Source organism: Mastomys coucha, unplaced genomic scaffold, assembly GCF_008632895.1.
Source record: "Mastomys coucha isolate ucsf_1 unplaced genomic scaffold, UCSF_Mcou_1 pScaffold6, whole genome shotgun sequence".
Classification (NCBI taxonomy): Eukaryota; Metazoa; Chordata; class Mammalia; order Rodentia; family Muridae; genus Mastomys; species Mastomys coucha.
In genome coordinates, this window is record NW_022196912.1 from 70,060,794 (window position 1) to 70,083,264 (window position 22,471).

General features: G+C 39.7%; 1 protein-coding gene across 1 annotated transcript in view; it reads right to left on the minus strand.

Annotated features, from left to right (window-relative positions):
* The window catches only part of Ppp2r3c (protein phosphatase 2 regulatory subunit B''gamma), a gene marked incomplete at its 3' end in the record, with an annotated part of 23,762 nt that overhangs the window by 289 nt on the left and 1,002 nt on the right, over positions 1 to 22,471 (minus strand). Inside the window, exons 2-12 of the mRNA XM_031357718.1 lie at positions 19,570 to 19,697; positions 18,904 to 19,008; positions 18,247 to 18,359; positions 13,865 to 13,962; positions 12,559 to 12,629; positions 9,795 to 9,927; positions 7,980 to 8,035; positions 7,831 to 7,906; positions 7,322 to 7,458; positions 3,545 to 3,682; positions 1,437 to 1,496 (exon numbers count right to left, since the gene is read on the minus strand). Of these exons, the coding sequence (XP_031213578.1) occupies positions 1,437 to 1,496; positions 3,545 to 3,682; positions 7,322 to 7,458; positions 7,831 to 7,906; positions 7,980 to 8,035; positions 9,795 to 9,927; positions 12,559 to 12,629; positions 13,865 to 13,962; positions 18,247 to 18,359; positions 18,904 to 19,008; positions 19,570 to 19,697 (1,115 nt within the window). The remainder of the gene's footprint in view (positions 1 to 1,436; positions 1,497 to 3,544; positions 3,683 to 7,321; positions 7,459 to 7,830; positions 7,907 to 7,979; positions 8,036 to 9,794; positions 9,928 to 12,558; positions 12,630 to 13,864; positions 13,963 to 18,246; positions 18,360 to 18,903; positions 19,009 to 19,569; positions 19,698 to 22,471) is intronic.

The following is a 22,471-nucleotide window of genomic DNA, read 5'->3' on the forward strand; positions in this document are numbered from 1 at the left end:
CTCTCTCTCTCTCTCTCTCTCTCTCTCTCTCTCTCTCTCTCTTTCTCTCTCTCTCTCTTTTCTCTGTGTAACCCTGGCTGTCCTGGAACTCACTCAGTAGACCAAGCTGGCCTTGAACTCAGAAATCCACCTGCCTCTGCCTCCCAAGTTCTGGGATTAAAGGCATGCACCACCACTGCCCAGCTGATAGGTATCTCTAACCACAGAATTTTCTTGGACAATCCTTTAGCTGAATAACTATCTCTTATTTTATAGATGAAGAATACAGGCTCAGTTTAATCTAAGCGCATAGCTAATAAAGGACAGAGCTATCTAATACAGTATTCTTTGAATACAATTAACTAGTTGTAGCTATCTAATACAGTATTCTTTGAATACAATTAACTAGTTGTTACGGTTTTTATTGCCTTCTAATGTTGAAGCAAGGTCTTAAAACGTGCTTCTTTTTCACCCCTACTGCTGGGAATCAAACCCAAGACATCTAGTCTCATGCCAGGCAAACACTCTGCCACTAAGCTATGTCACAATACCTTTGAAGTAAGAGCTCAGATAAGTAGTAAAATGTCAAGTGGCTCAGAGATAATGACAAAGATTCGTTTCAGTGCCTTTTACTCTCTTCCCAGTACAGGGTGAGGGGGGGAGTGGAACTTCATATTAAAGAATTAGTAATCCACAATAATGAAACTGTTCCCAAGACTTAATTAGAATTCCGGAAAGAACCTCTTTGATGTAATCAAGTATATAATATAAATATTTGCAAGGCATTAACCCATGTTTTCTAATCTTTTGTAGTAAAATTACTCTAGAACTTTCAATAGCATTTAAAGAAGCAATTACATTTTTAAAAAATCTAGAGTAACTCAGATTCACAAAATATAAACTTTTAAAGTGTGTATTCTGTCTCCAGATTTGTTGAAGATTAAAGTGCTGGTTCTTAAATTCCTGTTACAAAGTTAGAAATTTCTCCCATTTGTGTGTATCAAAATAGTCGTTCTAGCCTTAAATAATGGTGACTTTCATACTGAAAGATGAGTGTCTCTTAAAATTTAATAAGTCAATTATGCAGGATTTTCTAGGCAGCACACCAAAAAGGGGCTTGAATCTATATAGTCTTCCAGTTGAATGTTGGGTTTACAGTGAAAAGGACTGCTAAAGGATGCAAGCTAACTGACATTTTTCAAATAAAATGAATAATTTTCATGAGAACACAAGACTGATAATGAAATTATCAACTTCACTAACCAGGAAGTCCAAATTTGTCTCCATTTCTGATGATTTAAGTCTCAGTTCAGAACAAGTAACAGCAAAAGCCTGATTTGGAATAGTGTTTCATACTTCATAAATCACTTTCATACAAAACTGGATACAGCATTATTTAGTATTATTGTGGCTATATTATCTGACAATATTATATAGGTAAGTAAAAGGGCAATAACCTTGACATCTTGAAATGAAACAGGATCCTGTCCATGGATCTTCATTAGTTCTTGTATGGCCTGTATTTAATGGAAATAAATCTGTAAATAAAAAATTAAATTCATCAAACCCATAATAGCCTGCCTTTCCACCCCACAGTTCCTGTCCACTTCCATGCTGTATATGTAAGTCAGTCAGCTTCACTGTGCTGCCGCGCTTGCCTGTCTTCCTGACTATGGCTACAACTGCATGAGCAAAACCATGAACTTCTCTATGCTTACACTTTAGCAACTGAGAACTTGGGGTGAAGAAGGAGGGTTAAGACTACAAACTCTGTTACTACTCAGGGATGTTCTCCAGCCTCAGCTGGGCCCCCGACATGGCCTTAGCAACTACTGTTATAACTGGCTTCTCCTTGGTTATACTTTCAAATGTTTGGTTTTTTAAACTTTTAAATGTAAATGTATACAAGTGTTTTGCATGCATATATGTATGTGTACTACATGTGTGCCTGATAACCAAGGAGGTTAGAATCAAGTGTCAGATATCCTGGATCTAGAGCTACCATGTGGGTACTGGGAACTGAGGTCCCCTGCAAGAGCAGCAAGTGCTCTTTTAAAAAAAAAAAACTTTTTTTTAAAAGAACTTATTTATTTATTATATATAAGTACACTGTAGCTGTCTTCAGACCTACCAGAAGAGGGCATTGGATTCCATTACAGATGGTTGTGAGCCACCATGTGGTTGCTGGGATTTGAACTTGGGACCTCTGGTAAAGCAGTCATTGCTCTTAACCACTGAGCCATCTCTATCCCACAGCAACTGCCCTTAAACATGGAGCCATCTCTCCAGCTCCACTTCACCATTTTAAAAGATGGGTCACTCTACTCTCTCTACTATCTTTAGTTAGAAAAAAGCAGAGCTAGACTACCTAGACTTCTCCCTTTAAAATCAAAGCCCAGCATAGTAGCACATGCCTGTAAGTTTAGCACTCAGGAGGCAGAAGATCCAGAATTAGGTACACATTCAGTTAGACAGTGGACCTCAATGTCCAGGCTCAGCCTTATCACTGTAATAGTGTTATACACACTATATTTTGTTAAGTATTATGGGAAAAAAACTAGCTATGAAAATGTGGTACAGTAAATACTACAAAACTATCCCATACAGTAAAAGGTGTTCTCATTCAAAGTAAGGAATTGCAGGAGCAAGGCAGACAATCATATTTACATTTGCTGGTGCTGAATGCCTATAATACACAATCAGCTCCCCTTTAGAGACCATTATTCTGAGATCTAGTAAGGACCAAGGTAAGTACTTAAAATCTATTGTACCCTGAAGTGTAGCACACAGTTCTGGGGCTGGAGAGATGGCTCAGTGGTTAAGAACACGTGTTGCTCTTGGAAAGGACCCAGATTTGATTCCCATTACCAACACAGTGGCATACTACCATCTATAACTCCAGTTTTAGGGGATACAATACACTCTTTGGACCTCCTAGGGTACCAGGTACAGAACATGATGCCCAGACATAAATGCAGGCAAACTCTCATATATATAAATCTAAAAAAAAATTGAAAAATATTTTTTAAAGATTTATTTATTTTATTTTTAGCAGTACACTATAGCTGTCTTCAGACATACCAGAACAGGGTATTGGGTCCCTGTTACAGATGGTTGTGAGCCACCATGTGGTCGCTGGGAATTGAACTCAGGGTCTCTGGAAGAGCAGTTAGTGCTCTTAACCTCTGAGTCATCTCTCCAGCCCACAGAAAATATTTTCTTAAAGCATTAAACTGACTAATATCTGAAATTTTCCTGGAAAGGAGCTAGGTATTTACATTTGTTATTGATGACCAAAAGCACAGAATTTCTCATCTCCAAAGGCTAGCTAAGCCATTCACATTTGTTTCCATAAGAAAATCTAAATAATTTAACAAAATCAGCTTTTACTTTATCATTATATATTTTCTAAAAATAGAAGGAAAAAGTAGACTTGATTTATATTTTAAAGCTATTCTTTTAGATTTAAAAACAAGCTAGGTAAAACTGTCAGTACATAATTTAAAACTGAATAGCTTAAGATACCTTAAGGTCAACAATGCTCCTTTACCCAAACCATACTTACCCTAAAGAAATAATTAAGGGAAAAGACATTCAGGTACCCCTTGTTCTCAATGTCCAGCAATTTGAACATGTACTGCAGAGCTGCGGGCTCCTTTCTGTTTTCTAAGGCAAGGACAAAGTCCAGGTAGGTCTTATAGTCCTATAGAGAGAGCATTCGGAGAGTCCTGAGTGAAGTTGGATGAGCATTTGCTGAGATGGGAGTTATTTTGTAATCACAGATGGTAAACTCACCTGTTTTTAAAAATATGAAATAAATCCACTTATGCATCTAGTGTTGGTTTCTAGGAAGTCTAAGTAGGCACTACTCTACAGGACGGTTCTGAGAGACCCAGCTCATTTCCTTGGAGAGATTTGTTTAAACTATAATTTTCTTCCATTTATACTATAAAATTGTCAAGACAGTGATTAAGCTATTTTATGCTGCCATTAAATTTATGTCTTCATTTCAGTGTCACTTCTTTGAAGAATCTATTTTCTCTAAAATGGACATCAGTCTATTTAAATTGCTATTCAGAACCCACTCATCCATGTCTGTGGATCACAACTGTGGGCTGAAAATATTTGGGAAAAATGTTAATTTTCACTCATCATAGACTTTTCCTGTCAATACTTTAAACAACACAGTACAATGACACAGCATAAGGATGCAAGTATACTGGAGCCAATACATGGAGCAACTGTGGATCCTGATCCCGAAATGGATTCTGGAACCAGTCTACAGAATCAGGTCTGAGATTGGTGGCACGTGCCTGTAATCCAGCACTTGGAAAGCTGAGCAGTGACATCTGAGTTGAAACCAGCATGGGCCTGCAAGATTATTTCTCCAAAATAAAAGAAAAAAGAAACCAAAAAATTTTCAATAGAATGAGGAGATGGTTTAGTTGGTAAAGTGCTTGCCTCACAAGCACAAGGACCTGAGTTCAAATCCAGTTCCATGTAAAAATGTCCAGGATGGTGGTATGCGCTTGAACTGATGAGACTAAGATGAGGATCCTATGGGTTTGGTGGCCAGCCAGTCTACCTTATTAGTGCCTCCCAGCCAACCAGAGATCCTGTCCCAAGACAGACGGCCTTTCTGGGGATGACGCCTCAAGTTGTAGTCACACAGGCATGTAAACTTGCACACACACAAACAGAAAAATTTAAAACTATGAATGCAAGCTAGAAACTTATGAAAAGAATAGACTGTTTAACCTTTGCAAAGGGGACACTTGTAGGTTATACTTTCGCTTGTTAAAATAGAGTCCCACTCATTCCAGGAAGTCCTGGAACTCACTACATGGCAGGGGCTGGCTTCAAACTCAAGGAGATTATGTCTTAGCCTACTGATATGAGCCACCATGCCTGGCAGAATACTTGTCTTATATGATAAAAAGGATAGGAAAAGAAATTCACATTCTTGAAAAAGATTTTGTAGGATAAATGATAAAAGATGGTTTCCCATAAAATTGTAGCATAAGAAATTAAGGAAGTGGCATGAGGACTTCGTTCAGTTGCTACAGTGCTTGCCTGAACCCACAAAGCGGCCCTGGACTAATCCTCAGCCAAGAGTAAACAGGGCATGGCAGAGCACACCTGTAACCCTAGCACTGAGGCCAGCTCCAATGAAATGACACCCTGCACTAAAAAAGTAAAACCCAACAAGAGTTACTGCCCTGATCTTTGCTATTCGGTTTACCACAGCCTCCAGCATCAACAGCAAGAGTCCTGAACACTTTCCCTTTGCTGCCTGACCTGCTCGCATCAGTGTAGTAGTAGAGTGTAGAGCTCACTCTTATCTTGATGATTACTTCTTAAGTCTTGCCTGGTAAAATGATGTCTCTACTACATTGGTCTAGTTGTTTTGAGATGCTCTATGTTAGTGCTCAACTTACTAATGATGCTACCGCCCTTTAATGCAGTTCCTTATGTTGTGGCGACACCCAACCATAACATTATTTTCATTAATATTTCATAACTGTAATTTTGCTGTTGTTATGAGCCATACTGCAAATATCTGTTCTCTGATGGTCTTTGGGGACGGGGGTCAGGGTGGTCCTCGAACCACTGCTCTATAGTCTGTAGTCCATCTGAATTCAAATTTAAAATTCTCCTGCCCCATTTTTCTGTCCTGAAATTATAGGTGTGCAACACCTCTCCTAGCCTCTCTAAAATTTATTCTGTGGCCTTTGGTTGTTGTTGTTTTATCATGACCTTAAGCTCATGATCCTCCTGCCTCCATCCACCGAGTGTTAGAATTATAGGCTTGACTTCCATGTATTTTTAATAGCAAGAATAGTGATTTTTAAAATGCTATTTACAATTTTTCTTCTCAAACCTGGGTGTGGTACATCTTTAATCTCAGCACTCAGAAGGCAGAGGCTGGTGGATCTCTGTGAGTTCCAGGGCAGTGAAGACTACAGAATGAGATCTTTCTTTCTTTCTTATTTATTTATTTATTGTTAAAGTTTTTTTTTTCATTTATTTTATGTATATGAGTACATGTAGCTGTCTTCAGACACACCAGAAGAGGGCATCAGATCCCATTACAGATTGTGTGAGCCACCATGTGGTTGTTGGGAATTGAACTCAGGAACCCTAGAAGAGCCATCAGTGCTTTTAAAAACTGAGCCATCTCTCCAGCCCATATTTATTTATTTTTAAAAGTTATCTTTTTAAAGGTGGTATATACCTTTAATCCCCAGCACCAGAAAGGCACAGCTAAGTTTGAGGCTAGACTAATATATTAAGTTACAGGCTAGCCAGACCTACACAGTGAGATTCTCCCCTCAGAAAAATAATTTTCTTCAAGTGTTTTGAAAACATTAAAGGGAATATTTAACAAAATTTTTATAACACCTGTATAATCTAAGATGTAAGTTCTAAAACTAAGTGTAACTATTCGTCCATGTATTTTGAAAGGGAAAGGACAACTAGAGTTAGTAAGCTATTGATGCAGACACAGTAATCCAACACGACTCTGGCTATGGTCTTCACACTTGGAACCCCAGCATTTAGGAGACTTCAGCAGGAGTGAGGACACAGCAAGTTCTAGCCAGCCTGTGCAAACAGAGGTAAGCCTCTGTCTCAACTACTTAGGGCAATGGGCCTGATGTAAATCATAGCATATGTGGTCAGTGTCAGACCTGGTAACTTAATGACTGGCCTATTTATATAGAAATGGTTTCCAGGATTTACTGATTGTTCAGTTTTCTTTTTACCAGTTGACACTCCTATAACTATGTCAATGAATGAAAAAATATTGTATTTTGTATGTGTTTTAAGCCAGTAGGGAAGTTTTTTGCTTTTGTTTGTTTTTTGTTTTTGAGACAGGGTTTCTCTGTGTAGCCCTGGCTGTCTTGGAACTCACTCTGTAGACCAGGCTGGCCTTAAACTCACAGAGATCCTCTGCCCCTGGAGTGCTGTGATTAAAGGTCTGTGCCACCACTGCCCAGCTGGAGATAAGTATTTTTATCTGAATTTCCTTAAGAGTAGATTCAGAATGTCAAGTAATTCCATTGACTTAATAGTCTAAGATCCTGTTACAAACTGATATTAATAAAGCTCAAGGAAGCAAGGCATGCTGGCACACTCCTGTAATCCTGGCACTTGGGATAGCATGACAGGAGGATTAAGAGCTCAAGATCATTCTTGGCTACAAATCACGTTCAGTGCCAGCATTGTCCACCTGAGAACCTGTCTTTAAGACAGATAAAGAAAAATTGTTGATTTATATCAAGAAAATAGCTTATGGAAACTGTAGCCTAAAAGTGTAAACTCAGCAGATTTCAATAAGTACCATTTCTCCATCGTAAGTGAGACACTCCTGGAAAACACGGTCTAAGAAGACATTGGTCATGGTTGCTGTTCCGTAACGGGAGAGCTCCTCTTTACTTAGCATGCCATTATGATCTTTATCAAGATTCAAATACTGACCTTGCAAAAAAGATAATAGAAACACAAAATGATATTGAAAGAAGACTAATGAAATTCAGTAAAACCAAATCAGTCCCAAATACCCCATATGTGAATCCTGACATCCTCATCTGATCAAATAATAAGACAATAGCTGTTGTTCTCAGCTAGTGAAAAAGGATCAGATTACATCGTTCTACTGAAAACAAAGCACAGTAACTATGGAAGAGTTCCAAACATTCAAACATTAGTTAAGTAAGAAGTACACCTTAGTAGCTTGCAGTACTGATCCTTAAGTGGAAACCCTGGGGTAAAGCCCGTGTACATGACAGTCCTCTGCACACCCATCCCGTGAGGAAAATCAACAGTGGAACTTTAGAAACTAGAGCCTACCATAGACCCTCAGGGCAGAAGGAGCAGAAAACCAATTTGTTTCTTGACTTTCTTTGGACAATTCCTCATCTCTTAGCTAAGGAAACATAAAAATATAATTAGATAATAGCAATTATCATGTGATAAAATTTAGTTCAAAAAATATTTACCTCCAGTAAATCATCTAGGAAGCTGCATGCTAAAATATCTTGAATTTTGATCTTCCCTTTAAAAAAAAAAATGAAACTCATTTTGAGAATTACTTTTTTTTTAAGATGTTATTTTACTAAGCCAAGCCTATAATTGATATGATGAACAGCTAGACTAGCTCTTAGGTTCTTTAAATTTTGTTACAAAACCGAAACATTGAAAAAAAAAAACCCACGGGCTAGAGAAATGGCTCAGTGGTTAAGAGCACTTGATTTCTCTGCTAGAGGTCCTGAATTCAATTCTCCGCAACCACATGGTGGCTCACAACCATCTGTAATTGGATCCAATGCCCTCTTCTAGTGTGCGTCTGAAGACAGCTGCAGTGTATTCATATAAATAAAAAATAAATTTAAAAAAAGAAAAAGAAAAACACACACACACACAAAAGCCAAATAAAACAAAAACACTCCAAACTACAAGAAAACAAAACAAATCCCAACAACCCACAAAACTACATATCTACTTGGATGCCTCCAACTGCAAGCAGCTAAGCAGTAAATTCCTACTAAAATTAGGTTATTAAAATCTACAAAAGGTTATATGTCATACTTTTCTCATTGGGACAGTACTGGTAATGAGGGGTGGGGCTTATAGTTCAGCAGCTGAAGGCTAAGGCTCATCCTTCTAAAATAAAGTTTCTAGCACCTGTGCCATCCATGTCATCAAAGCCCATCTTTCTACCTTTCCTTTTGCCAAGTATGGTGACGCACTTCTTTAAATCCCAGACACTTGGGAGACAGAAGCAAGCAGATCTTTGTGAGTTCAAGGCCAGTCTAGGCTATATACACTGTCTCACTAATTAACTAAAAGGGTATAGCTAACTAACATTTTGGCAGTTTCTATGAGTATACTGATAAAAGTATATTTACTAATCTGGCCACCACTCAAAAAAAAAAAAAAAAAAAAAAAAAAAAAAGAAAAAAGAAAAAAAAAAAAGAGAAAGAAAGAATACCTTATAGATAAATGACTTCCCAATACAAATTTTTTATAAAGAAGACAGTAATCACCCAGTATGTCATGTAATTGTGTGTGGCTCAGTGACGGGTCTCCCAGGTCACACTATGTAGCTCTGGCTGTCCTGGAACTCACTTTGTAGACTAGGCTGGCCTTGAACTCACGGAGAACTGTCTACCTCTGCCTCCTGAGTGCTGGGATCAAAGGGCTACAGCACCATGCCCAGTGTGAGGGAAATTCTTAAGAGGGTAGGTGTTGTGGTTTGAACAGGAATGGCCCCATAGGCTCATGTATTTGAATGTCATTTGGGAATAGCACTACGTGACAGGGATTAGGAGGTGTGGCCTTACTGAGGGAAGTGGGTCACTGGTGGGTGGGGGGTTTGAGGTTTCAAATGTTCAAGCCCAAGCCCAGTCTCTCTCTCCTCCTGCTGCTTGTGGATCCAGATTTAAAACTCTCAGCTACCTCTCTCCAACACCATGTCTGCCTCCATGCTTCCCACCATGATCATAATGCAGTCAGTAAGCCTCCGCACCTGTAGGCCAGCCCTACTTAATGCTTTCCTTTCTAAGAGCTGCTGTGGTGATGGTGTCTCTTTACAACACCGAGACAGTGGGTGACATCCCACCACTGCACAGCGGGCTACAGTCAACGCAAAAATGTTCTGGAAGCTCTTTACACAAAGGAAAACATGTGTCCACTCTCTGAGATTTACCAGATTATGTCACTAACTTTAAAAACAATAGAAACTGTCCAAATTTGTCTAACACTAAGGTAGTACCAAAAAACATCCTAGTATTTAAATTAGAAAATATTTTTACCTGTTCTTAGAGGATCCAAAAAGAAGAAGAATTTCCTAACTGCTGTACAAACATAAAAGGAGTAAAAGGACTTTTCCAACCCATCCAACTGTGGCAAAGTAGGGATGAGTTCCAGTATGTAGTTCTCTAAGTCCTGGAAACAAAACAAAATGCTGGTTAACTGTCTTGCCTTGACTTCCCACTATGACAGACTGGAAACTAGAATTGTAAGCCAAATAAAACCCTTTCTCCCTTAAGATTGTTTTGGTTTGAGCATTTTATTACAGCAAAAGACACAATGTTAGGACACCAAGTTATTATATTTAAAACTCTTTGGCACATACCTGTATTCCCAATATCTGGAGGAGGCAAAGGCAGAAGGATCACTACAAGTTCAAGTCCAGGCTGGCTACTAAGGCTGGAAAGTGAGACTCTGTCTCACAAAATCCACATTAACTAATACAAGTCTCTTGTGGTGTTTTATACTTATTTTAACAACTTTGTTTTTGCTCTATTTTAGCATTTGCTTGACAGAGCAGAGATTCTAAGTTCATACAAGAACAGGCCCTCAAACCAGGTGTCTAAAATGAGCTCTTCCCAGCTCCTCACAGCCTTCATGGGCTTTCTTCCATTCCCCACTTTATATTACCAAAATAAAATTTAGGACTCAACTTTGATTTCTACAGTCCCATTCCCCATACCACACATCTAACCTAGCAGCAAGGCATGTGATTGCTTTTGTTTTTCCTTTCTTCTTTCCTTTCTACTCCCCTTTTTCCCTCCCTCCCTCCCTCCTTCCCTCCCTCCTTCCTTCCTTCCTTCTTTTCTTCCTTCCTTCCTTCCTTCCTTCCCAATGTGTAGAGGTGATGGTAGGATGTCCAAAATGTATACTGAGCAGATCTACTTTTAGCTTTTGAGGGGGACTTTGGGATATTTATAAACCATGTGGCCACTGTATACTGTGACCTCACTGCCACTTCAGCTTTTGTTCTGGCCACACTGGCTCTCATCCCTACAGACAGGCAGGAGCAAGATCCTTTACTACAATGTTGATCTGCATCTTCAAGGACAAGAACTATATACAGTATCCTTGGAAGGGACAAAACGATGATTAAAGACATCTTTGAACAGTTAACTCAGTGGCTGATATTTATATCTATGTTCAACATACCTTCTCCTTTAAGCTCTGTAAGAGGGCTCCATTTTAGAGAAAAAATATAAGCCAAAAAAAAATACCTACATAATTTAAATAACTGCCAAAAATATGGATGTAGTATAGCCATTTTGATCCCATTCAAACCCTGATCTAATGACATGCACACCGAATAGGAAACAAATATCCTCTTGGTAACTTATTATGTCCCTCTAAACCTGTGGATAAAAACAAAGCCACAGGAGTTTTCCCTCCATTCTATAAAAAAAGAAACTCCCTCACCTCTTTCAAAATAATAAGATAATGCATATATGAGAATAACCAAGAGCTGCTGAGGTGAGACGGCTTACTTAGCACATAAAGTGTTTGCTGTGCAAACCCAAAATCCTGAGTCTGAGCCTTAAAACTCACTTACAGGTGGAAAGAAAAAACCAAGTACATGAAGTTGTCTTTAACCTTCACGTGTTTGATGGCATGTGTGAGCCCTACTACTTCTCCTTCTAGCCCCTAGAGGGGCTGGCTAGGGAGATGGCTCAGTGGTTACTGCACTTGCTATGCAAGTGGGAGAACTACAGTTTAGATCCCAGAGCCTATGTAAATGACAGCATGCTGGTGATCCTCCTGTAACATCAGCCTTAGAAGACCAGGATTTCCCAGAGCAAGCTGGCTAGTAAACTAGCCATATAGTGAGCTCTTAGTTTGACTCAAAGAGCCCGCCTCAATGAATAAGAAGAAAGAGTAAATTAAGATGATTCATGACATCAACTCAACCTTAGGCCTCCATGTCTGCCTGTATATATGCCAAACACGCATACAAAACCCTTTTTTTCTTCAGTAATTCCTTCCTTTTCTTTTGGATCTTGAAGACAGGTCTTACTACACAGCGCTAGCTACCTTGGAACTCTATATATGGAGCAGGCTAGTTGCAAACTTGCAGAAGTCCTTGTATCCTGGCTTCCTAAGCTAGGATTGCAGGTATATGGCACCACACTCCACTAGTCAATCGGATTTTTGGTTTTGTTTTTTTTATTATTTATTTAGTGTATATGAACATCCCATGGCTGACACACCAGAAGAGGGCATCGAATCCAACCACAGATGGTTGTGAGCCACCATGTGGTTGCTGAGAATTGAACTCATGACCTTTGGAAGAGCAGAGAGTACTCTTAACCGCTGAGCCACCTCTTCAGCTCACCTCAAAAATTAGTTTTAAAACCTGCTTTAGATACATTCTACTTATTGATTGATAATGTTTTGTTACATAGCTCAGGTTGGCCTAGAACTTTACATGGAGCTTCAGCTACCTCTGAACTTCCAACAATTCTCCTGCCTCAGCCTCTAAAGTGCCTAGATTAGAAACATGTGCTAGGATGCTCAGCTTCATTTTCCTTTAAAAAATGGAAAATCAAAGTGTTTTTCTAAAAGGCTGGAATAAAAAGAAACTAAAAGACTATCTATGTAGTCAACATATACTAAAGTTAACATGTTTACAAAGACAAAACCAGGCATTCAAAAACCATTAAGACAAAATCAACCAAAGTAAGACTTATCTACAATGACAACTTACTTGGTGGTAATTAATGCTAATATTCTATTGTCAATAATGTTTATTAAATTTAGATCAATACTCACTGATTCCCGAAGGTATCCTTGCCCGGCAACATCATATAAACTGAGTCCTATTCTTGTCTGATGTAGCCAAACTGACAATAAACAAGAAAACTACATGTAAATACTAAGACCTGGTCTTTAGCACATATATGAACAAAAGAGTAAGGCATTAGACTAGAAGTGTAGGCCAGTTCAGGAACTCCATAGAACCCCATTTCACACACATTAAGTTATCAGTGACCTGTAAGACATTTAAGCCAAAAGAAAAAGACATGAAATGGCAGATTTCAACAATTCTGTCATGTTTACAACTATGGTAAAACTGATGACCTTGGGGATATTGGTTTCCAAACATTAAACTTGGTGTTCCACCAAACACAGAGAGCTAGCACAACATTGTGTCTTCAGTGAAGTCTGTATCCTCCTGAGGTTAATTACTGCAGCCAAGCCATTAACTAACAATGGTACACAGTAAGATTCTGCACATCATATATAGTCTTAGGAGATTCATAACAACTCCAAAATATTTTAATACAGGCTTCTTAAAAAGACCACAGTTGTGGATTTGAGACTATCCTTTCAGGCATATATTAGTGAAATGAAATTACCAGTAAATTGAAATCATTTCAAACCTACCCATTAAAACTCTTGCTTTGCTTTTTAAAAGAATTAAAGTGATCTTACTGCTAGATCAAGTACACAAGACAGATCTATGCCACTAGGGCAGGCTGTGGACAGCTCAGGTTTCCAACTGAGAGCCCAGTCCCTTGGTCTTGCAGGACCATGCCAATTGATGAGTTCTGCTCTTTGAATCTGTTCCTCTCCCAGGACCCTTTACTTAGATGGCAACGACCTCAGCAGAGGAGGAAGCAGCCCTGGGGGCTTAAGGAGTCTCAATACTTTACCACAACCTACAATGTAGACTTGTACAACACCGTGTCTTGTGCTGTGCACCTTTCTGCCCAGCCTGTAAGTCTGTTCCTTCACATCGTTGTTAAGACATCAACCTAAGCAAGGTGAGGACACTATAGCAACAACAGAGCTGATGGAGAAAAGCCCTCTGAGGAGAGGACACCTGTGACCAGAAAAGTGAAAACAATGTTTCTGCTATCTCTATTTTGCCACCTTCCTTAGGGTACACAAGACTTTTGAATAAATAATGAGTTCAATTTTAATAAACACACAGCTCTGTCTGGTGTCCAGGAGAACCATAATAGGATAGGAAAAAAGTAACATGACATGACATGGAAGAAGTCACAGAAAAGCACAGACCGAAGCCCACTTGATTCTCAGACAAGAGTTCAAACTAACGCACACAACAAATCACCTTTTCGCATGACGTAGTTAAAGAACTGCATGATGGAAATTCTTCCATATGAATCTGTATGAAGGAGTTTGGCAAAGACTTTTGCAGTAAAAAATTGCCTAAAAAAAGGAAATAAGGATTAAATTGCCTACCAGTATAGTATAAAAACAATGTCTGTAAGAATAACATGAATACAACTAAAAATCAAAGTAAGAAACTATAAAGACTCCTCATAGCTCAACATTTGAAACAAGTTATAAATATCTGCATTTTCTTTACATTCTTCAAGGAATGAAAGACTAGATACATGCATGCTGTTGCCTGTTGAAGCCTGGGCTTGGCTGCCTGTTGTGACAGCCCCCTTGACCTGGCCTCAGTGAGAGAGAGGCAGGACCCTCTGCAAAGCTGCCCTCGGGTGCCACTGCACAGAGTGGGGCTCCTAATGACATGGAATGGAAGACATGACATGGAAGAAGTCAAGAGGAGTTCCTAAGTTGCAAGAGGAAAATTAGTAGGGTTGCTGGAGACTTACCCATTCCTAAGGTGGAGACACCTTAGGAATCGTGGATAATGGAATCAGAATAGTATTCTAGCCTGTTTCTGTGTATAAAGGTGATATGGAACAAGTACTGGTTGATGCCTACAGGATCTGGACACAGCAGCTCCAATGTGTGAACTGGCTGGGTTTGTGTGTCAACTTGACACAAGATAGTAATCAGAGAGAAAGGAGCTCAGTTGAGGAAATGTCTCCATGAGACCCAATTATAAGGCATTTTCTCAATTAGTGATTGATTGGGGAGCGCCCAGCCCATGGTGAGTGGTGCTATCTCTGGGCTGGTGGTCCTGGGTTTTATAAGAAAGCAGACTGAGGGGCTGGAGAGATGGCTAGCAGTTAAGAGCACTGGCTGCTCTTTCAGAGGTCCTGAGTTCAATTCCCAGCAACCACATGGTGGCTTACAGCCATCTATGTCATGCCCTTCTTCCGGCACACAGGTGTACATGCAGATAGAGTACTTATACATTAAATAAATTAAATTAAATCAAATAAATAAATAAATAAGAAAGAAACAAAGAAAGAAAGGCAGACAGACAGAAAGGAAGAACAGAAGAAAGGAAGAAAGAGATAAAGCAAGCAAGCAAGCAGGCAAGCTGAGCAAGCTAGTAAGCAACACCCCTCTCCATGTACTTTGCATCAGCTCCTGCCCTGCTTGAGTTCCTATCCTGACTTTTTTGGTAATGAACAGCAATGTGGATGTGTAAGTTGAATAAACCCTTTCCTTCCCAACTTGCTTTTTGGTCATGATGTTTTGTCATAGCAACAGAAAACCCTAAGATACTGTGCCATCCTGCCTCGATAACAGGTACAAGACAGTGACAGGGCTTCTGAAACAGACACACATAGCACTGGTTAAAAAACTTCACTCATTCTGAAGGTTATATGGAGAAGGAAATAAACCTAAAGCATCCAGAAGAAAAACTCCAGGTGGATATGAGATTGGTCAGATCAGTGAGAAAATACCTCCTCACCCAGAGTTCCTTATTTTGCTGTTTTTGGGAGAAAGAGAATCTTACTATGTAGACCAGGCTAGCCTTGCACTCACCAAGGTCTGCCTGCCTGTACCTTCCAGTGCTGGGAAGGAAGGCATGCATGGTGCGCTACCCCAGCTAAGCAGCCCCTTTCTAGTGCCAGACATAGGGAACATGTGCTTGGAATAAGAGCAGAGCTGATTGTGCATGCCGCAATCCAGCACTCCATAGGTTGAGGCCAGCCTGGGGAACAGAGTGAGTTTCAGGTCAGCCTGGGCTAGAGCTAGACCCTGATTCAAATCAAACCAAAGCCAGGCAAAGCCAAATCACAAAAAAAAAAAAAAAAAAAAAAAAAAAAAAAAAAAAAAAAAAAAAAAAAAAAAAAAAAAAAAAATTCTTAGCAGAATTTCTGAAGGTTTTGTTCCATTTCTGCTGCTCTCTAATGGACGGGGAATCTGTCTTTAAAGGCACATGAAAACCACTACCATCACTGGCTCTGAGTTTGATCATATTTAGAGATCACATCTGAGCTTGTGATAGCTAACAGAAGAGCCATCACATTCCTGGGGTGGTTGCAGCACTGTGTTCTATAAATGAACACTTCTAATCTAGCCTTATAGACAAAGGAACTAAAATCATGACTGTAATTCTACATAAGGGATCAATTACTGAGTATGTCACACTGATATCTAAGCATCTTATAATAAATTTTTCTTGGTCATTAGATATAGTGTAAATGATTTAATATAGCGGTCATGATGTATAATACATTGGCCATGATGTATGTAGCATTTAAAAGCTTATCTATAAAACTATATTAAAGAGTTTGTCTAACAAGAAGGAGCTAGAGAAAGGACCCAAGGAGCTGAAGGGTTTGCAGCCCCTTAGCACGAACAATATGAACTAACCAGTACTCTCAGAGCTCCCAGGGACTAAATTCCAACCAAAGAGTACACATGGGGGGACTCATGGCTCCAGCAGCATATGTATAGCAGAGGATGGCCAAGTTGGTCATCAATGGGAGGAGAGGCCCTTGGCCCTGTGAAGGTTCTATGCCCCAGTGTAGGGGAATGCCAGGGGCAGGAAGTAGGAGAGGGTGGGGTGGTGAGCAGGGGGAGTGGGGAGGGAACAGTGGATTGTTTTAGTTTTGGGGGTTTATTTTATTTTTTGTTATTTTATTTTTCATTTTTCTTTTGGAGGGGAAACTGGAAAAGGAGATATTGTAAATAAAGAAAATATCTAATAAAAAAAAGACTTATAGAAAAAATAGAGTTTGTCTAAAAGGAATATTATGGTCTTATAACCACATAATAGAAAATATTACATGTTTAAGTGGGCTTATATACAGGCCACATAAATACATAAATTATCATTAAGCACTCAACATGCAAAACACCCATTGTGGGGTTTGTACATTACGCCGTTCCTGCTCCTGGGCCTGCATCTGTGAAGATACCACCTCAGGTGGCCTGCTCTCCGCTGTAGACACCTAACTGCCTTCTACTCACTGCAGCTCTGGACAGCTGCGTTTAATGTCATCATTTGTGCTTAACCTTTTGTGTGCCCCTAAAACTGGCTTTATAGTAAGCAAATTTGATTTGTATTTATATTTAACAGACTGTAAATAGGAAAAAGTAAATCTTTGCTAAGGAATTTAAAAAGGAATGAAGATATAGAATCAGTAAACAACTTTGTTTATTCTTTTTGATTTCTCAGAGATAGGACCTTATACACAGCACAGCATAAACTAGCCTTGAACTTACAATCCTCCTGCAATTACAATTCAGACTCTAGAGTATTAGAAGTCAGGTGTATGCCTTCATTCCCAACTTGGGAATTCCCCTTACCCTGTCCTCTGCACACATCCTACCATCCTTCCTCCCTCTTTTGTAATGGAGGTCTTAATATGTAGCTCTGGCTAGCCTAGCACTGGTTTTGGTATAGTATTGGGATTAAGGTATGTGTGTGTCTATCTACACACACACACACACACACACACTATTCCTAACCTTGTACCCTCTTTTCTCTGAGACAGGATCTCACTACAGAGCCCAAGCTAGCCTTCACTCTGTGCCTGTGCTGGGCTTACAAACAGGTGCCACCACACCCAGCTTTGTATTATTTCTCTCAATAACTCCACAGCAACACCTTTGTATGGATGGTATATGTATGTTTGTGTTGTTGTGTGCATTTGCATGTACAAGCCAGAACTTGATGGGAGGTCTTCGTTAATGTTTTCCACCCTATTTTTTGAGACAGAGTCTCTCACTAAACCTAGAGCTCATTAATTTGACTAGCTCACTAATCAAACTCTACAGACCATGTGTCTTCTACCAATACTAGGGGTTACACACATATGCTACCATCCAAGTAGCTGGGAATCCAACTAACTAAGCCATCTCCCAACCTCCAACTTTTTCTTAACTATAAATAATTTTATTATATTTTAGTCAGTCAAAGTGGTAAGTCCAATTTCCATCAATATTTGGAAATTGCTTTTCAGCTAGCTGGGAATCCAAATAACTAAGCCATCTCCCAACCTCCAACTTTTTCTTGACTATAAATAATTTTATTATATTTTAGTTGGTCAAAGTGGTAAGTCCAATTTCCATCAATATTTGAGGCATTAAAAATGTCTAACATGGGGCTAGAGAGATGGCTCAGAGGTTAAGAGCACTGACTGATCTTCCAGAGGTCCTGAGTTCAATTCCCAGCAACCACATGGTGGCTCACAACCATCTGTAATTGAATCCGATGCCCTCTCCTGGTGTGTCTGAAGACAGCTACAGTGTACTCATATAAACAAAAATAAATAATTTTTTAAAAATGTCTAACACAACAACAGCATGGTTCTCTTTAAATCACATTACTCTTACTTGCACTTTGGTCCAGCCTTTTCACCAACCTTCAAAAAATTTTCATAATTGATCATTGCTTCCTCTCCAATCATAGGTGGTATTTGGTGTTTATCCAGCAAAAACCATAAGTTCTTAAGAGAATTAGGGAAATGAAGATAAGTTAACAATGGATTTAAGAAAGTAAATGTATTACTCCTGTCTAATAAGGTTAAGACAAACTTATACCCTATTATTTTGATTACTACTACTAATAACTAACATCATGCCTACTAAAGTTTTACGCTTTCAAAATATATTGCTTCTTTAGCCCATGTAACTATCTAATGTAGGCAGCTCTCTCTACAAGTGAGAATTAAAGCATAAAGGTATCAAGTCCACTGCCTTAGTCATGCCATGGCAGGGTGAGGACCTAAACCTCTGCAGAGGACCACACTGTAGTGCTCCCCAAGCCTTGACTACTCACTAGGACTGCATGGAGACTTAAAACGCAAAACCACAACAGCACCATCTTTGGAAATCAGGCCGTGCAGGTGCTGGTTTACATGTACACACTCTGCCTCAGACACCTATGGAATGCCACTCTGCAGTGACAACTCAGAGACACATAATAACATCATGACTTACATAGGAGAAATAAATGGGTAACATCTAAACCACTTGTGACTCCACTTGTACCTGTAATTCTTCATTGTCTAAGAGTTCTCTGCTTTTCCTCTGTAGAAAGACAGCTCTAGACTCTTCTCGTAATTTCTGTAGTAAGACTTCATCTTCAGCTGGCAACTAAAAACACATTGGAAAAGTCACCTTATGTTCACATTGAATAAAACAGGAGTAGCTTAACAGTCTGGGCAAAGCAAGCAAGGTTTGAGGAGACTACATCACCTAATCCTATACTTAAGACTACTACTGCTGGGCAGTGGTGGCGCACACCTTTAATCCCAGCACTTGGGAGGCAGAGGCAGGCGGATTTCTGAGTTCAAGGCCAGCCTGGTCTACAGAGTGAGTTCCAGGACAGCCAGGGCTATACAGAGAAACCCTGTCTGGAAAAAACAAAAAAGAAAAAAAAAAGACTATTACTATCTATAATAAAACCTAGAAGAGCTGATAGCTCAAAAAAGGGGGAATAGGACTTTTTATTTCTTGTACCACTTTATATTGAATCTCAAGATATACAATTTTTAGTAAATTCAAAGTACTTTATCACAGTGATAAATCAACTGTAAAAAATATATAAGATGTTCAATGTAATCATCTATTTTTAAAATATATGCTTTGGGTCCCACTTTTGAAATTACATTTCATTTACAGACTCAGAAATATCCACTTAGACAACACACTTACCCTGTAATAAAACCGAGGAATGGTCTTATAGAATTCATTTGTGTTTTTTCTACCTCCTTTCCATTCTGAGTAGTATTTGGTAAATAAATCCATTTCTTCATCTTTTAATTCTTGTTCACTTTTTTTCCCTAGTAACAATAGCAGAAAAGTAAGATGAGAAAAGCACATCTATCAAGTATTATTTTTACTTAGGACAGCCTATACACTACAGTCCAGTTAACACATCTGCAGTGGCAGAAAGGCCTTTAAAACGGTGCTTAGACACGGAACACACTAACTTGCCTTCCACTGTAACAGCCTCCTTTACACCAACCGCTATAGTGTATACTGTAAACGAGTACAATGAGAATCTGTCTGTTCCCAGACTTATACTCATCAATGACGCTCGCCCTTCCTCAAGTCACTGTTTCTTTTAAAGATGTTCAAAGTGTTTCAATTCACCTATCAAAAGTATTTGCCAGGGCCAGGAGGATGCTCAGTGCTAGAGTGCTTACCTAGCATGTACAAAGCCCTGGGTTCAATGCCCAGCACAGAAACAATGAAAACACCTGAGCACCTACTGTACCAAGCCCTGGATTCAATTCTCAGTACTAATGACACCAACCACAGACACCTGAGCACTTACTGTCCTGGACTGGACACTGTAGCTAGAGGAGGAAGCAACAGGCACAGCCCCTGAATCCTAAAAATCTCAGCCTCAAGATCTCAGTTCCTCATTAAGAAAATGAAGGAAACTGACTGAAGTGTGAAACTCAAGTGCTCTGTTGTCCTCTCTTACCCTCCGCCCTGCTGAGGTCTTCTACCACACACCCTGCCTGCTGCTCACAGGTAACTTTCTCATTGAGCCAGTTTTCTTTACTTAAGAAAACATTTATGGAGACAGTATTTCCTGAGGTTCAAACTCTGGGCAGTGTGCATACTACGCCTCTCTATTTTTTTCTTAAACAGAATCTCACTTTGCTGCTCAAATGGCCTCCTGTCTCGTCAGCCAAGTGCTGGGATTACAGATGAGAGCCACAGGTCTTTTCTGCAGATTTTCTCTGAATGCATAAGCTTGTTCTCACACACCTCTGATCATTTAGAACCTCGGGACCATAGCTTCGCTTCAGCCCACTGGGCTCTTCAATTCTAACATCTAGTTTCTCAACACTATTTCTTCTGTATCCTTTTCTTCCTAAGATGCCTCTAGGGACTCCTCAGCACTTCACCTGTCACAGCATTGCCGTTGTCCCTGTCACGTTAACCTTTAACCTAGGACCAAGACACAGTTTCTTTAGTAAGGCTTGGTACTACTGGAGAAAACTGCAAAATTTTGCAAATAAAATGGAAATTGAAAAGGACCGATGAATTGGCTGTCTAGGTCCACTCATAATTTTTCACAAGCAGGAATAAGAGACAAGCGCAGTTTTAACCACAGAGTCTTTGAGTGTTGCCATCAGAGAAGCAACAGTAAGGCAGAGCTAAGAGTAGGGAATTCATACAGTGAACTGTTATTTGTCTTGGTTTTTTTCTTTACTTTTTTAAAGACAAGGTGCAATAGGTAGCCCTGGCTTGGAACTCACCATTTGCAGACTAGCCTAACTTGCACTGGTCTTCCTGCTTCTGGCTCTGGAGTGATGGAATTGCAGGTATGTACCTGGCCTAAGAAGGTTTCTTAACTCGGGGGAAAAAATACCAGCTTTTTCTATGCTAATGAGAATTATTAAGAAAACCTGATAATACAGGTAAAAGGCTATCCTTAAGAACACATGGGATCTACTACACTGATGGCTAGCCTTAAGAAGAGCTATTAATATTATCCACACAATCTAGATAATTTGGTATATACTCATGGTCCAGTTGAGGTATTCCTAGAAAGGTGAAGAGAAATGTAACAAACTTTGGAGGAGAACTGAAGAGATGACTCAGTAGGTTAAGAGCACTTGCTGCTCTTGTAGAGGGCTCCAGTTTGTTTCCCAGCACCCACATGGTAGCTTATAACCTCGTGCAACTCCTGCTCCAGGGGCTCCCATACCTTCTTCTGGCCTTTGCAGGTGTCAGGTCTCAAAGAAACCTGGGACAAAGGGCTAACTGAGGTGCCTACTAACATATCCCACCATCACCTAATACCTGTGGCTCCTCCCAGCTCTTCTCATCTCACCCCCTACCCTAAACCATGCTAGTGGGCACAGCTTTCCTTCCTTCAGCTTCTGATCTTATATAACTGAGGCATGTTGGCTACTCACTCCCTTGGCTTTGCTCTTGGTTCCCAGGTGCTCTCATGGTCCACCCTCCACCCCCTTCTCTTGCTCTCCTCACCGCTCCCCTCTCATGCCCCAGTCTATTCTGCTGGTCAGATTCAGGCTAGATCCTTCTAATCTGAACTTTCCCTCATTTCTACAATAAAAACTTCTCCTCAACCATATGTAGGCCACATCCTCATTTTCATTCATCAGGCAATGCACAAAAATGGTACACGCACATACATGCAGGCTATTATATGTTTGTTAGTGGCAATGGAAATGATGGAGGAGAAAAAGCAAAGTTAATAATGTATGAGAGGGAGGAAAACACTGAAGAGAAGCCAGTGAATATATGAAAAGGAATGTATTCTAGTGAGGGACTGGAGAGACTCAAGTAGAATACATAATTCTTTTATTTTTCTAGAGACAGGGTTTCTCTGTGCAGCTCTGGCTATCCTGGAACTCCCTGTAAACCACACTGGTCTCCAACTCAGAGATCCATCTGCCTCTGCCTCTCAAAAGCTGGAATTAAAGCCATGTACCAACACTACCCGGTGACAATTCATCTTAAAGGTGAAGGCTGGGTGTAAGAACTGAGAGAAGTGATAACTGGAAACAGTTGAGGCTCTCCTTTTATAAACTGCTTCTACTTCCTCTTGAAGATATATATATATATATAT